At 40.6% G+C, this 12,938-nt stretch overlaps 1 protein-coding gene across 2 annotated transcripts; it reads left to right on the forward strand.

Annotated features, from left to right (window-relative positions):
- Window positions 5,998-8,735, forward strand: LOC8085234 (S-(+)-linalool synthase, chloroplastic). Of its 2 annotated transcripts, none has more exons than XM_002451373.2 (7): window positions 5,998-6,306; window positions 6,436-6,664; window positions 6,770-7,148; window positions 7,307-7,525; window positions 7,623-7,761; window positions 7,979-8,221; window positions 8,339-8,735. In XM_002451373.2, the coding sequence occupies exons 1-7, from the start codon at window positions 6,088-6,090 to the stop codon at window positions 8,696-8,698; spliced, it is 1,788 nt and encodes a 595-aa protein (XP_002451418.1). In that variant the 5' UTR covers window positions 5,998-6,087; the 3' UTR covers window positions 8,699-8,735. The 2 variants fall into 2 exon arrangements, with proteins under 2 accessions (XP_002451418.1, XP_021315927.1); XM_021460252.1 differs by having other exon boundaries at window positions 8,036-8,221.

The following is a 12,938-nucleotide window of genomic DNA, read 5'->3' on the forward strand; positions in this document are numbered from 1 at the left end:
TCCGCACTGGACTACGAATGAGATCCTTCTGGGTTGATGATATCCATGGTCTAGTCCATTGTTTTGTCCCTATGCTTGTGAGCTTAGCCCAAGAACAAAACGACACAGTACCTGGCCACACGCCTTGTCTTGAAACCAAAACCCTCCAGTTTAGGCCTTAATTCGGTTGTTAGGGTAAGGGCTTTGTTATCCCTGCAGGGTTACCCTGTTTACACTTTGATCCCTGTTGGGTTCAAAACCTCTTACCATTTAATCCCCTCACCTGTTTGATCTATTCGGTTACATAGGGTTTGCAGGGGTTGGGTTATACAAAATTTGCTGGGGTTTTAGAGCAGCAAAAGGGATTAAAACAGGTGGCACGCTGACATGGATAGACCATAATAAATTATAGCACGACAAATGAAAAGTAGCATTCTACAAGGAATAGTGTGTATGGTCTTGTGAAATATGGTTGTGGTGCAGTAAAGGTTATGTTCTTGTAGGCATTAGTCTGGATTAGATGCTATATAAGCCGTACTTTTTCTGCCAGCCAATAATGTTTTTCTCTCTTAATAAATCAGTAAACAATATTTACAGCCATGATTTTTTTCCAGACCAACGAACAAGAATGTACTTCTTGTAGATCCATTGAAAGGATGGCATCACCCACTACACAAAAATGATTTTAAGAGATATCCTATCTTATTTAAAGAGGTGGTTGGTCTAAATATGTATGTGTCTTCTAAAGTAGCTAGCAAATTTCTTGGACGATAAAAGCATTTATGGAGACAGTCTAATGTGCACCTTCTCTATAAACTGGTTTACATTGCCAAGCTTTCTAACATGACTGCCTCTGTAAATAGAGGTATTTATAAAGATGGGCCTCAACTATGTTGCTAAGGGTAGTCCCAATGCTAAAAACTACATATACTTTTTATATCTATTAATTAATTTCTATAGACACTATATATAGAAATCATGGTCCCAAGATAGTTTGTACATAATTTTTTTATCCAATCACATTCATTCTCTTTCCATTCTCAACCAATCATATCACTTCATGTCTTGGATCTCGTATAGAAATGGTTTGTAACTTAGGCCTGGTTTCTATGATTTTTGCTCTCTCTCTTCAATAACTATCTTGCCACATCAGCAAAATACATAGGTGTCACTATAACTAATGTCTATAGAAACTATAATTTCTGCATTGAGAGTGCTCTAATGCTCCATCCCTTTGCCCCGTGGATCTAGGTGGGAGCAATGTTTTTCCTAAACGACTAAACAGATGATTAAACGAAAACGGTGTTCCACTATGTAGCGTTTACACGATGTTTAAATGGTCTAAACGCCGTTTAGGCGAAAAGTGGGTGGGAGTAGCTCGAGGAGGAGGATGAAGGTGATATCAAGTTTGTCATTGTTGTGTCATCTTCTTCTACACCATCATCATCCCTGCACTATAGCAAGGGCACCAGTAGCAGCCTAGGATGGTGGGCTTAGCGACCGTCACATTAGCGGGCTTTCGTGCTTGGCTAGATCAGGGCGGCCTCTTTGGTTGTTCTTTTTTCTGATTTACGGAGGCAAATGTGCTTGCGATTTCTGTTTTTCTCTGAAAGAGAGTGAAAAGGTGGATGAGCGCCCCTCCTTTGAAAAGAGACTTTGCCCATCTCTATTAATGCAATGCTTACTGTACTAGTGTCTCTCTTTGTAGAAACAAAGTGGACACATGCAAAGTGATATGAGCATCACCGATGATGAAACCGCATCAGTAGTAGTTGGCCTATTTGGATCAGCGCCTAGGCAACAGGTTGCCTGGCCAGGCAGCTTTCCAGTCCATTGATTTTGAGCACCTAGTGGCTGAGATTGCTGTCTGCTGGCCAACAAACTGCCTGGCAGGTCATGATCCAAGCAAGACCGTGCGTTGCCACAAATATCAAACAGGAGTCGCATCCAAGGAATATATCAAAACATTAGCACTTGAGTCTGAATCTAATACAATCGTACGGTAGAGATTAGTTTTCAAGAAAATAGTTTGGTCAGTCATGAAATGGACAAGACTTGTGGCATCTGGCATGTCATCATATGTATGAAACCGCACTTGGTTGCGGCTTCAGTATCTAAATGTACATATTGTGATATCGATGAAAGCTGCATTGCTGAATCCAGGTTGAATTCTCATATTTGAAGTCACAAAAACTAGCAGCACACACACATCCAAAATTGACTTGACCTATGAAACCTCATAGGATCCCTGAACATCCGACATGTCTATGTATAGCCAGGAGGGGCCTGCTACGGGTGTGTTTGGTTTGTTGGTTTACTATAGCCTGGCTAGGAATCTTAGCCTGGGCACCACAAGCCTGTTTCCAGGGAGCCAAGAGGTGTTTGTTTGGTTGCTTGCGATGCTGAGCCTGGCTAAGATGAGCTCGTGTTTGGTTTGCTGTGCAAAGGGAATAGAATCACCTCTTTCTTCAACAGGTAAGTCTACCTTCTCTCAGTCATTTCACCAAGCACCTGCAGCACGGCCATGGCGGACTCCAAAGGGAGCCGCGCCCCTGCTGCCGGCGAGCGAGGAGGGGCAGAGGGGCGAGGGGCATGGAGGAGGAACATTGGGACCTTGCTGCAAGCATGGAGGAGGCGGAAGAGGAGGAGGAGCTCACCAGAGTCATTCAATCGGATGAGGAGGCGGAGGAGAAGCTCGTCGGAGTCGTTCGGCCGGATCTAGAGGAGGTGGAGAAGGAGCTCGCCAGAGTTGAGGATCCCGTCTGCGCCACTGTTGGGGCCGCCAACGCCATCTCCATGCCCCTCCTCGGACCGGATCTGGAGGAGGAGCTCGCCGGAGTTGAGGATCCCGTCCGCGCCACTGTTGGGGCAGCCAACGCCATCTCCATGCCCCTCCTCGGGCCGGAACTGGGGGAGGTGGAGGAGGAGCTCGCCGGAGTTGAGGATCCCGTCCGCGCCACTGTTGGGGCAGCCAACGCCATCTCCGTGCCCCTCCTCGGGCCGGAACTGGAGGAGGTGGAGGAGGAGCTCGCCGGGATGTGCTCTGGTGGGGGGAGCAGGGGATGGGTGCGGCGTCGGCTGTGTGTGCGCTCGTCGGCGGCGAGTTCGCTGCCACACCGGGCAGTGAGATGGATGGGACACGGGCTAGCTCAGGCCTGGCTCCACGAAAACGGCCAGCCTCTCCGTTCTTTCGTAGCCTGGCTAAGAGCTCCTTTTTGGCTCGCTGGAGCCTGGCTAACAAGCTGGATCGGCCAACCAAACAGGAGGAAGTTGGCTTCGAGAAGCCTGGTTTCGTGATAGCCAGGGAACCAAACAGGCCCTACAGATCCAAAATCTGAGTGTGTTTGCTCTTTATAATTGATCACAATTCACAACACTGACTTGAGCCAAACACTAACAACTGACCACACATTGACCAATATATATGTCATTTTTCAAGAAGTCAAATAATTTTTTATTAAAATTATAAAAATAATAATATTTTTTATGCCCAGGGTCTTAGGTTGTGTTTGGAACCATGTATCTCGTGGTGACGGTCGATGGAAGCGAAGAACGCCCCCAAATGTTGCACTCGGTCTGCTCTACGTAACCGTGTCTGACTCAACAACCACGGGAATGAACTACAAAGATGATTTTGTATATTTCATCTCGTGCAATATGGCAATCTGTTCGTTTGGCTGAAAAGTTATGATTGAAAATACTATTTGCTAATTTAGTGTGAGAGAAAATACTGCCGAATAGCTGGCTGATTTGGCTGATAAGCTCATCTTAGACAGTACTGAAACATGTAATATAATGTTCCTGGCTAGTACTATACATTACAGAGCTTATTCACCAAATAAGCTTTCCTCGGATTCAGGCAACGTGATCCCTGCGGACAACTGTACCCCTTCGCCTTAGACGACCTCGGCCGATAGACGCCTCAAGCGCTTCACCAAGCGAGTTACAAATGCAAGACAACTGCTACTTCTCGAGTTGCCTGGTGATGAGGCGGCCCTCGTCGGACGTGCACCGCCTTCGCTCTCGCTCCCCAAGCGAAGTAGACAGATAGCGGCACACGAAAACTCATCCCAACAACCAAGCAAGGTGAGTACCTTGTCATGAAACGTCTGGGACTCTCGATTGGGATGCCGCCTCCATTAATATCGACGATGACAGACGATGAGGTATTCAATGGTGACCCAGCTCATATGCATACTTTGCTTGAGTTGTTTCCTCTGGTTTTGGTGTTCAACAAGGCTGTGTTCATGAAAAAAAGCCACTAGGAATCTGTCAAGTTTTACCATGATTGGTTCTCGCCGCTCATTGCTCCATGTGAATTTGTGATTTTTTTGAGGTGGATCTTAACAAGGTCGCATTCGTTCCACGCTGCAGGAAACTGACGCATCAGCACGGTTTTGTAAATAAGATTGAAATCACCCAGGCCAAGAGACGAGCCAACAACCGGCCGGTTGCCGTGGTTTAGGCTTTAGTGCTCCCAATTCGTCAAAAGGAAGCGCGAACACAGATCAATAATGTTGCTCAATTTACGTTTCTTGGAGACATGTGATATTATGGATGCCAGGGAGCAGAGGCTATATGTACGGTCTCGTTTAGACCACGGAAACGTTCCAGCATATGGTGTCAACTGTCAAGGTGTCTCTGGTCCTATCATCAACCTGTGTGTGTGTGTGTCATCACGCACACAGTTGCAGATTCCTAGCATGCATGATGCACACTTTGGCATATATGTACCTAGACGTGTGTGTAGCGTGTCCACACACGTACGATTAAATTATTATATCTTAACTAATTAATAGTGTCTTCACAAAAAAGAATTAACAGTGTCTTTCATTCCAAAGCGATTACAGAACTAACTTGGACCAACTAAGCATGTATCACTCCCAATTAAATTATAAGACGTTTTGATTTTTCTACATGAATTGCTTTAACTATGTATCTAGACATAGTGTATATTTAAATGCATAGTAAAAATTATGTATCTAAAAAAGAAAAACATCTTATAATTTGGAATTGAGGGAGTACTATATACTCCTATATTGTTATATTTACTACTTAATTTGTACCAAATATATATGGCACATTATTTGAGTAGTTTATATATATATATATATATATAATCCATCGACGTTTCATTCAGAACTAGTAGATATTTTTCACATGCAGCAAATTGGAGCAGCTACACACAGTAGCAGATTCAAACGCACACAGGGATCGGATAAGAAACTGAAGGTGATGTATATATATGCCCTAATCGATGTGAGAGAACAAACCAGACATTTGTGCATGCGACTACAGCATTTGGACTGCAGTTTGATGCTGCCTGCTTCGGAAGCTTCATCTGCATGCAAACACGGTATCTGCATGGCTCACATAAATATCTAAGAAGCTAAGACGAGCTACTAATATAAGCTACATGGCTCACACAATATGTTTAACAGTGTGTCTTCGGGTTCTAGCTAGAATTACATGTGCTATGAGGCCTTGTTTAGGCCTTGTTTAGATGCGATTTTTTTTTGAATTTCGCTACTGTAGCACTTTCGTTTGTTTGTGGCAAATATTGTCCAATCATGGACTAACTAAGATCAAAAGATTCGTCTCGTGATTTACAGTCAAATTGTGTTATTAGTTTTTGTTTTCATCTATATTTAATGCTTAATGCATGTGCCGCAAGATTCGATGTAACGGAGAATCTTGAAAAGTTTTTGGTTTTTGGGGTGAACTAAACAAGGCCTTTCCACAAAAATTTTCAGATTTGTCGTCACGTCAAATCTTCTGGCACATGTATATAACATTAAATATAGATAAAGAAAATAACTAATTACACAGTTTATCTATAATTTACGAGACGAATTTTTTGAGTCTAATTAGTCTATTATTGAATAATATTTATCAAATACAAACGAAAATGCTACCAAGTATATTTTTGCAAAAAAAAATGGAACTATCACTAGGCTCTCCCTGTAATAAATTGCCGGGCCTGCATGCGCTCACCTCGATGCATATCTTCACTCACAAGCAGGCAGCTGCAACCACCAGTCCACCGCTACTGCATGCACCACGGCAAAATATACATATAGGCAAAAAATATACACAGGGAAATCAGGGATGCATACCACAGCTTGGTTGTTTTCTCTACCAGGAGCAATAATGTTTGCTGCACCTGCACGCATCATCTTCTCCTTCTCATCCATGGAGCCTCTTCTCCTTGCAACAAATTCGCCGGCGGCAGCTGCAAACAACAGCCGCCAAGGCCGCCACCGTGGTGACTTCATCCGCCCTATGGCGATGTCCAACAGCCTGCTGCGCAATGACTTTGATCTCCAGGTAGCCTAGCAAGCCATGTCCATTTCTTTTCATTATTTCCAGATGAACTGTGTTAACTCTAGTTAATTAATTAGATTTTCTTCCCAATACAATATGTGCTGACTCTCCATGAAACAAACTACCCTGTAGGAGGGCCTGACGGACGTCCAAAAGATTCTGCATCAACGTCAGAAGAATGCCCGGGAGATGATGATCACCATCGATAACCTCAAGCGCCTCTGCATCGACCACTACTTCAAGGAAGAGATCGAGAGCGTCATGAGCAGCACATGCATGGATCTCATCCACAGCGATGATCTCTTCGATGCAACACTTGCATTCAGGCTCCTGAGAGAGGCCGGCCATGATGTTTCAGCAAGTTAGTAAACACAAACAATATATTCCTCCTCCCAAATATATATATAATATTCATGTCAGTCAAAATTATAAACGGTATCCACCTATGAACATGTTTGCATAACAGATGATGTTTCACAGAGGTTCACTAAGGACGACAGCTGTGAATTCAAGCTTCCTCTTAGCAAGGACATCAGAGGGCTCCTGAGCCTGCATGACATGTCTCACCTGAACATTGGAGGAGAGGCATTGCTCTACAAGGCAAAAGAGTTCTCAAGCAAGCACCTTGCATCTGCCATTAGGTACTTGGAGCCAAGCCTAGCAGAGTATGTGAGACAGTCCTTGGACCACCCCTACCACCTCAGCCTAATGCAGTACAAAGCTAGGCATCATCTCACCTACCTACAGAGCCTGCCCATCAGAGACACTGCAGTGGAGAAACTAGCAGTCACAGAGTTCCAGCTCAACAAATTGATGCATCAAAAAGAAATACAAGAGATTAAAAGGTTTGTAAATGCATGAGTGCTGATCTTGTTCACTAGACAAGTCGACTTCAGTAACTTATGTAAAAGTGTTTAGAAAATTATATTCCACCTTTTTTTGCACAGAGTAAGTGGTAATTTAAGAATTATAATGCGGAGATATTTGATATTATGTGATGCAGATGGTGGATGGACCTAGGATTGGTTCAAGAAATACCTATTGTGCGGGACCAGGTTCTAAAATGGTACATGTGGTCCATGACAACGCTCCAAGGATATTCCTTCTCCAGATACCGGGTTGAGATCACAAAAATAATCGCGCTAATCTATGTTGTGGACGACATATTTGATCTTGTTGGCACACTAGAGGAGCTCTCCCACTTCACGGAGGCGGTCAAAGTGTAAGCTTGCATAGAGTATATGATATGTAATCATATTTTTGTCATATTAAAAATACTTAATTTATAGAATGCTGATTTTTAAATATGCAATTGGCAGGTGGAATACGGCAGCTGCTGATTCACTCCCCAGTTACATGAGATCATGCTACAAGGCTCTTTACACCATTACAAATGAGATTGCAGATATGGCCAAACAGGAGCATGGATTGAACCCTGTTAATCATCTGAGGAAAGCAGTATGTTACTAAGTAGCTTTATCTTATATATAGTTTTTCAAATTTATCTGCACTAATAAAAAAAATTCTACATCCATCTAGCTATGGCGTCCCGCATTAAATAGCTAATTAAGTCTACATTACCAATTTAAAATTTGTTCAAGTGATAATAAAATTTATTGTTAAATGAAACCATGGTGAACAATGCTAACAATAGAAATTCCATAACTTTCTACAGTGGGTGGTGTTGTTTGACGCATTCATGGTTGAGGCAAAATGGCTAACCATGGATCAGGTTCCTACTGCAGAGGACTACCTAAGAAATGGTGTTGTCACATCAGGATTGCCACTTACATTAGTACACATATTCATCATGCTAGGATGTGACCAAAGTACTGAAACATTGATTGACCACATGCCCTCGGTTATCTCTTGCCCTGCCAAGATCCTCAGGCTTTGGGATGACATGGGTAGTGCAAAGGTTAGTCAAACATATACTTGTTCAATGGTTTCACCTTTGCACATCAAAAATTCAATTCCAACCTGCCTATAATAATTAGCAGCAAACCTTTAATAGTTTTGTTCATGGACATTGTAGGATGAAGCTCAGGAAGGAATTGATGGATCATATAGGGACTTCTACCTCATGGAGAACCCTAGATGTGGCCCTAGTGATGCAGAAGCACATATGCGTAGCTTGATTGCAAGGGAGTGGGAGGAGCTCAATAGGGAGTGTTTATGCAGGAGGACCTTCTCCTCTAACTTCACACATGCCTGCTTGAACATCACTAGAATGATCAGCGTCATGTACTCATACAACAAGGAACATAGGCTTCTTGTCCTTGAGGACTTTGCGAGGATGTTGCTCCATGAAAATACATGTGCCAAGCCTGATTTATTTCACTCCTTATTAGTTGATACCAATGTAGACATCAAATCATGTAAATTAGATAGCTAGGATTAGAATATTTGGGCAAAGGAAGACGATATATCCATCTCTAGAGCAGTAATAATAATGTGTAGCCGATATAACCATCTTCTTGAAAATTCTAATGTTAAAATATGCAACGTAAGTACTCCCTCCGTCCATGAAAGAATACAATTCTCTCTTTTTTGATGAGTCAAACCGTTTGAACTTTGACTAAATTTATGTAAAACTACTATCATTCATAATATAAAATAAATACTATTAAATTAATTGTAAAATATATTTTTATAAAAAAATTATATAGAGACATAAATGCTAATATTATTTACTATAAATTCAATAAAAATTGAGTTGCTTTGACTGGCATGGATCTCATAATTACATTCTTTCTTGGATGGAGGGAGTAATAATTGTGTAGGAGCCACCACATGACACATGGCAAGGTTACCATGGTGGCTTAGGGCTACCATGATTCTTATATAGAGAGGATAGGTAGGTGGTAGTATAGACACTAAGGGAAGAGTGTGATGGGCCTTCTTTCCCATGCTCTTGTAAGTATTACTCTACTTCTTGAATGAATTATTGTGATCCATTGAAGGTTGGAATCACACCCTCTATTATAAAAACGACTTTTGGAATATAACCCCTTTTATTTACAGAGGTGGTCTAAATATGTTTGTATCTCCTAAAGTAGCAAGTGAATTTCAGATGTAATAGAAGCATTTATTGAGATAGTCTAATGAGTATTGCCTCTGTAAATCGATTTATAGTTGTAGACCTTCTAACATGGAAACCTCTATAAATAGAGGCATTTACAAAGATGGGCCTCCGGCCCGTCTCAGGGAAAACACACGATCCATTAAAAAGACTACCCCAACAGAAACATAGTGGACATATGCAAAGCGACACAAACATGACCAAAAGCTACACCAGTAGTTTGCATGCATGGCTTGTTATCAAATAGGAGTCGCATCCAACGAATGCATCGAAAGTTCGAAACATTCACACTTGAAGCTGAGGGCCTGTTTAGATGGTTTCAGAATTTCAGAAGTTTATAAGATTTCTCGTCGCATCGAATCTTTAGACACATGCATGAAACATTAAATATAGATTAAAATAATAACTAATTACACAATTTACTTATAATTTACGAGATAAAACTTTTGAGTTTAGATAGTCTATGATTAGACAATAATTATCAAATGCAAATGAAAGTGCTATAGTGTCCAAAATCTTAAAAAAAATTGGATCTAAACATGCCGTGAATCTAGGACAGCTGAGCTGCAGACACTAGTTTCCAGTCTATAGTTTGCATTGGTCAGTCATTCAATGGACGTTTGTGGCAGGCAGGTTATATGTGTGGAAGCAGTAGTTGGTTGCGGCTCCAGCATCTAAGGCCCAGTTTAGTTCTCCCCGAGAAATTTTAACATGGTTGGAAAGAATATAGAGCATTATATTCATTAAACGAGATCAGACGATAGAAAAATAAGAGGTACCTAACTGAAAGTACCTAGAGATGTACTAAATAGATAAACATAGTACCAAATTAGGTTGGTCCAGTATCAAAATATATGGAGTAAATAAATCTATTTTTCGTTTTATATTTTACTTTTGAATAGAGATAAATCAGTCATTTAAGGGTAAAAATAGGATTTCCCGTGTCATCTTCTCTGTAACACGAATTAGCAGGTCAAGAGTTTGTGGTCCTCCTTGGTCTTGATTCTTCTCTTATTCCGGTGGTAGGCAAGGCAAGCGAGGAGCTGCCGCCGTCGTGGGTCTCGGCGGATCGGAGGGCCACCGCCACCGGCCTCGCGAGCGTCCAGCGGCCGGCTCCCTGCAGGCTGGTGGAGCCGTACGTGGTTCAATTCAATGCTTCGTTAAGACGCTGACTGCTGAGGAAATCGTTTCGCTAGCTGTGCAATTGCGATCGCCAGCTGACGGTCTGCTTGGCCGCCGTTTCGCTAGCTATTATTGCTACAGTAACACAAATGTGATAATAACATATTAATTAGGCTTAATAAATTTGTCTCGCAATTTTCACAAATTATGTTTTTAATTAGCATTCGAATACCTTTTCCGACGTCCTATAAAATATCTGATGTGACATCCCAAAACTTTTCATCCATAAACTAAACAAGGTCATGTACGTCGTGATAACAATGAAAGTTACATTGCTGAATTAATTGTCGTATCTGCGGTCACACAACCTAGCAGCACGAAGATCCAAATTGACTTGACCTATATGAAACCTCAGGGTTCCCCTGAACAACGGCATGCATTAGCCAGAACCAGTTATCCCTACGGTAACCAAATCTGAGTGGTTACCAGCAGTCCGTTGTCAGCCAACCAATGACGACCGACCACCACATTGACTGACGGATTGCATCCTACTCCCTTGGTCAAAAACAAAGTATAACAAAAAGTATACTTCAATTTCTAAAATCTATATCAGTCAAACTTTTTTAAGTTTGATCAATTTTATAAAAAAAAACATCAATATCTATAACATAAAATAAGTATCTTATAAAAATATATTCTATGATAAATCTAATGGTACTAATTTGGTACTATAAATTTTAATATTTTTTTTCTAAAAATTTGATCAAAGTTTTAAAAGTTTGACTTAAGACAACTCTAGGAATTGAAGCTTTCAGAGACAGATGGAGTAATTTTGATGGGTTTAGAAGTAAATAATTTTACGTTTGATAAAATCTTTACAAAAATTTACCAACATTTCTGATTAATATAATAAGTAATATATTAGATTAATTATGAAATACTATTTCATAGTAATCCTATTTAGTTATATAAATGTTGATTCTACTTTCTGTAAACTTATCAAACTTAATTAATAAAAATTGATTTATGAACCAAGAATTATATTCTTTTGGGGACAAAAGGATCACTAGTGATTGTGTAGTGTAGTGGTAAGGAGATGTTCTAGTTGAGCAGTAAGTAGATTGCGGGTTTGAATCTCAATGACACTAATTTTGTTTTTTGGATTTTCTGGAAACCATTTTCTGCTCCTCTGTAAATGGCATTAGCAGAGGCGATGTCAGACTTTAGCTAAAGAGAAGCCAGACGAAAAATTAAGCTGAGTTTTTTCCTTTTTAGTATTAGTTTGAGATTTACTGAGGTGGTCGCATGCCTACCTCTAAGAAATATAGCTGATGTTAGACGTTGTTAATTGATTTACTGAGGTGGTCTTATGCCTACCTCTAAAAAATATATATAGCCGAATGACAGTGAATATCAGCTAGACCGGACGCAGTATGAAAATCGATTTTGCTTGCCTCCAGAAAAAATATATATTATGCTGTAGTGCAAACAAATTTAATATATCGCATGAATGTCCCAGCAAATGAGTTGCCATGAACCAAAGAAGTCGCCATCGAACCCACATATAGTTTTAGACGACATTTCCCGTTCAACCTGCTGGGCACATGTTGTAATGTTCTCGGCTAGTACTTTGGAGCTTATATTCTAGGAACACGATATCCCACCTATGCAAAATGTTATAAGATGGCATGCATGTTGTATAATATATATATAACTAAAAAAATGCTGATCAGGAAAAGTAAAGAAACTTGTTTGAATATAAACTATGCTCCAGATAAATTTACTAATCCCCGTACAGCTGTACACATATATTGGGTGTATACAGTGTACATCAATTAAATCTTACAAAAATCCAAACTTGACCACTGTAGACGATGACTGCTCCCCTGACCCCAGGCGCCTCAGGCCTTGTTTAGTTCTGAAATTTTTTTGATTTTCGGGACTATAGCACTTTCGTTTTTATTTGACAAACATTGTCCAATCATGAAGTAACTAGGCTTAAAAGATTCATCTCGCGATTTACAGTTAAACTGTGCAATTAGTTTTTATTTTAATTTATGTATGTACCGCAAGATTTGATGTGACGGAAAATCTTGAAAAGTTTTTGGTTTTTGGGTGAACTAAACAAGGCCTCAATCGTTTTCATGTAATAAACGTGCTACAGGCAGAATATACAGTGACTTCAACAGTGACGTCTTTATTATGCCCCATATATAATATATTTAATAGCCAAAGATGGGAAATGTATATAACGTCTTTTTCTTACACGATATCGGGGACCAATTGCAGTCACATTTCTATACATGGAGCTTATTGGCAGCATGCATAATGCATATATATAATATGGTGGCCTGGTTCGAAGTTCGATTTAATTTGTAGGATACTGCATATATACATATACATATATTGTACTCGAAACAATTTTCTATTT

The sequence above is a fragment of the Sorghum bicolor genome, chromosome 4 (assembly GCF_000003195.3).
Source record: "Sorghum bicolor cultivar BTx623 chromosome 4, Sorghum_bicolor_NCBIv3, whole genome shotgun sequence".
Lineage (NCBI taxonomy): Eukaryota > Viridiplantae > Streptophyta > Magnoliopsida > Poales > Poaceae > Sorghum > Sorghum bicolor.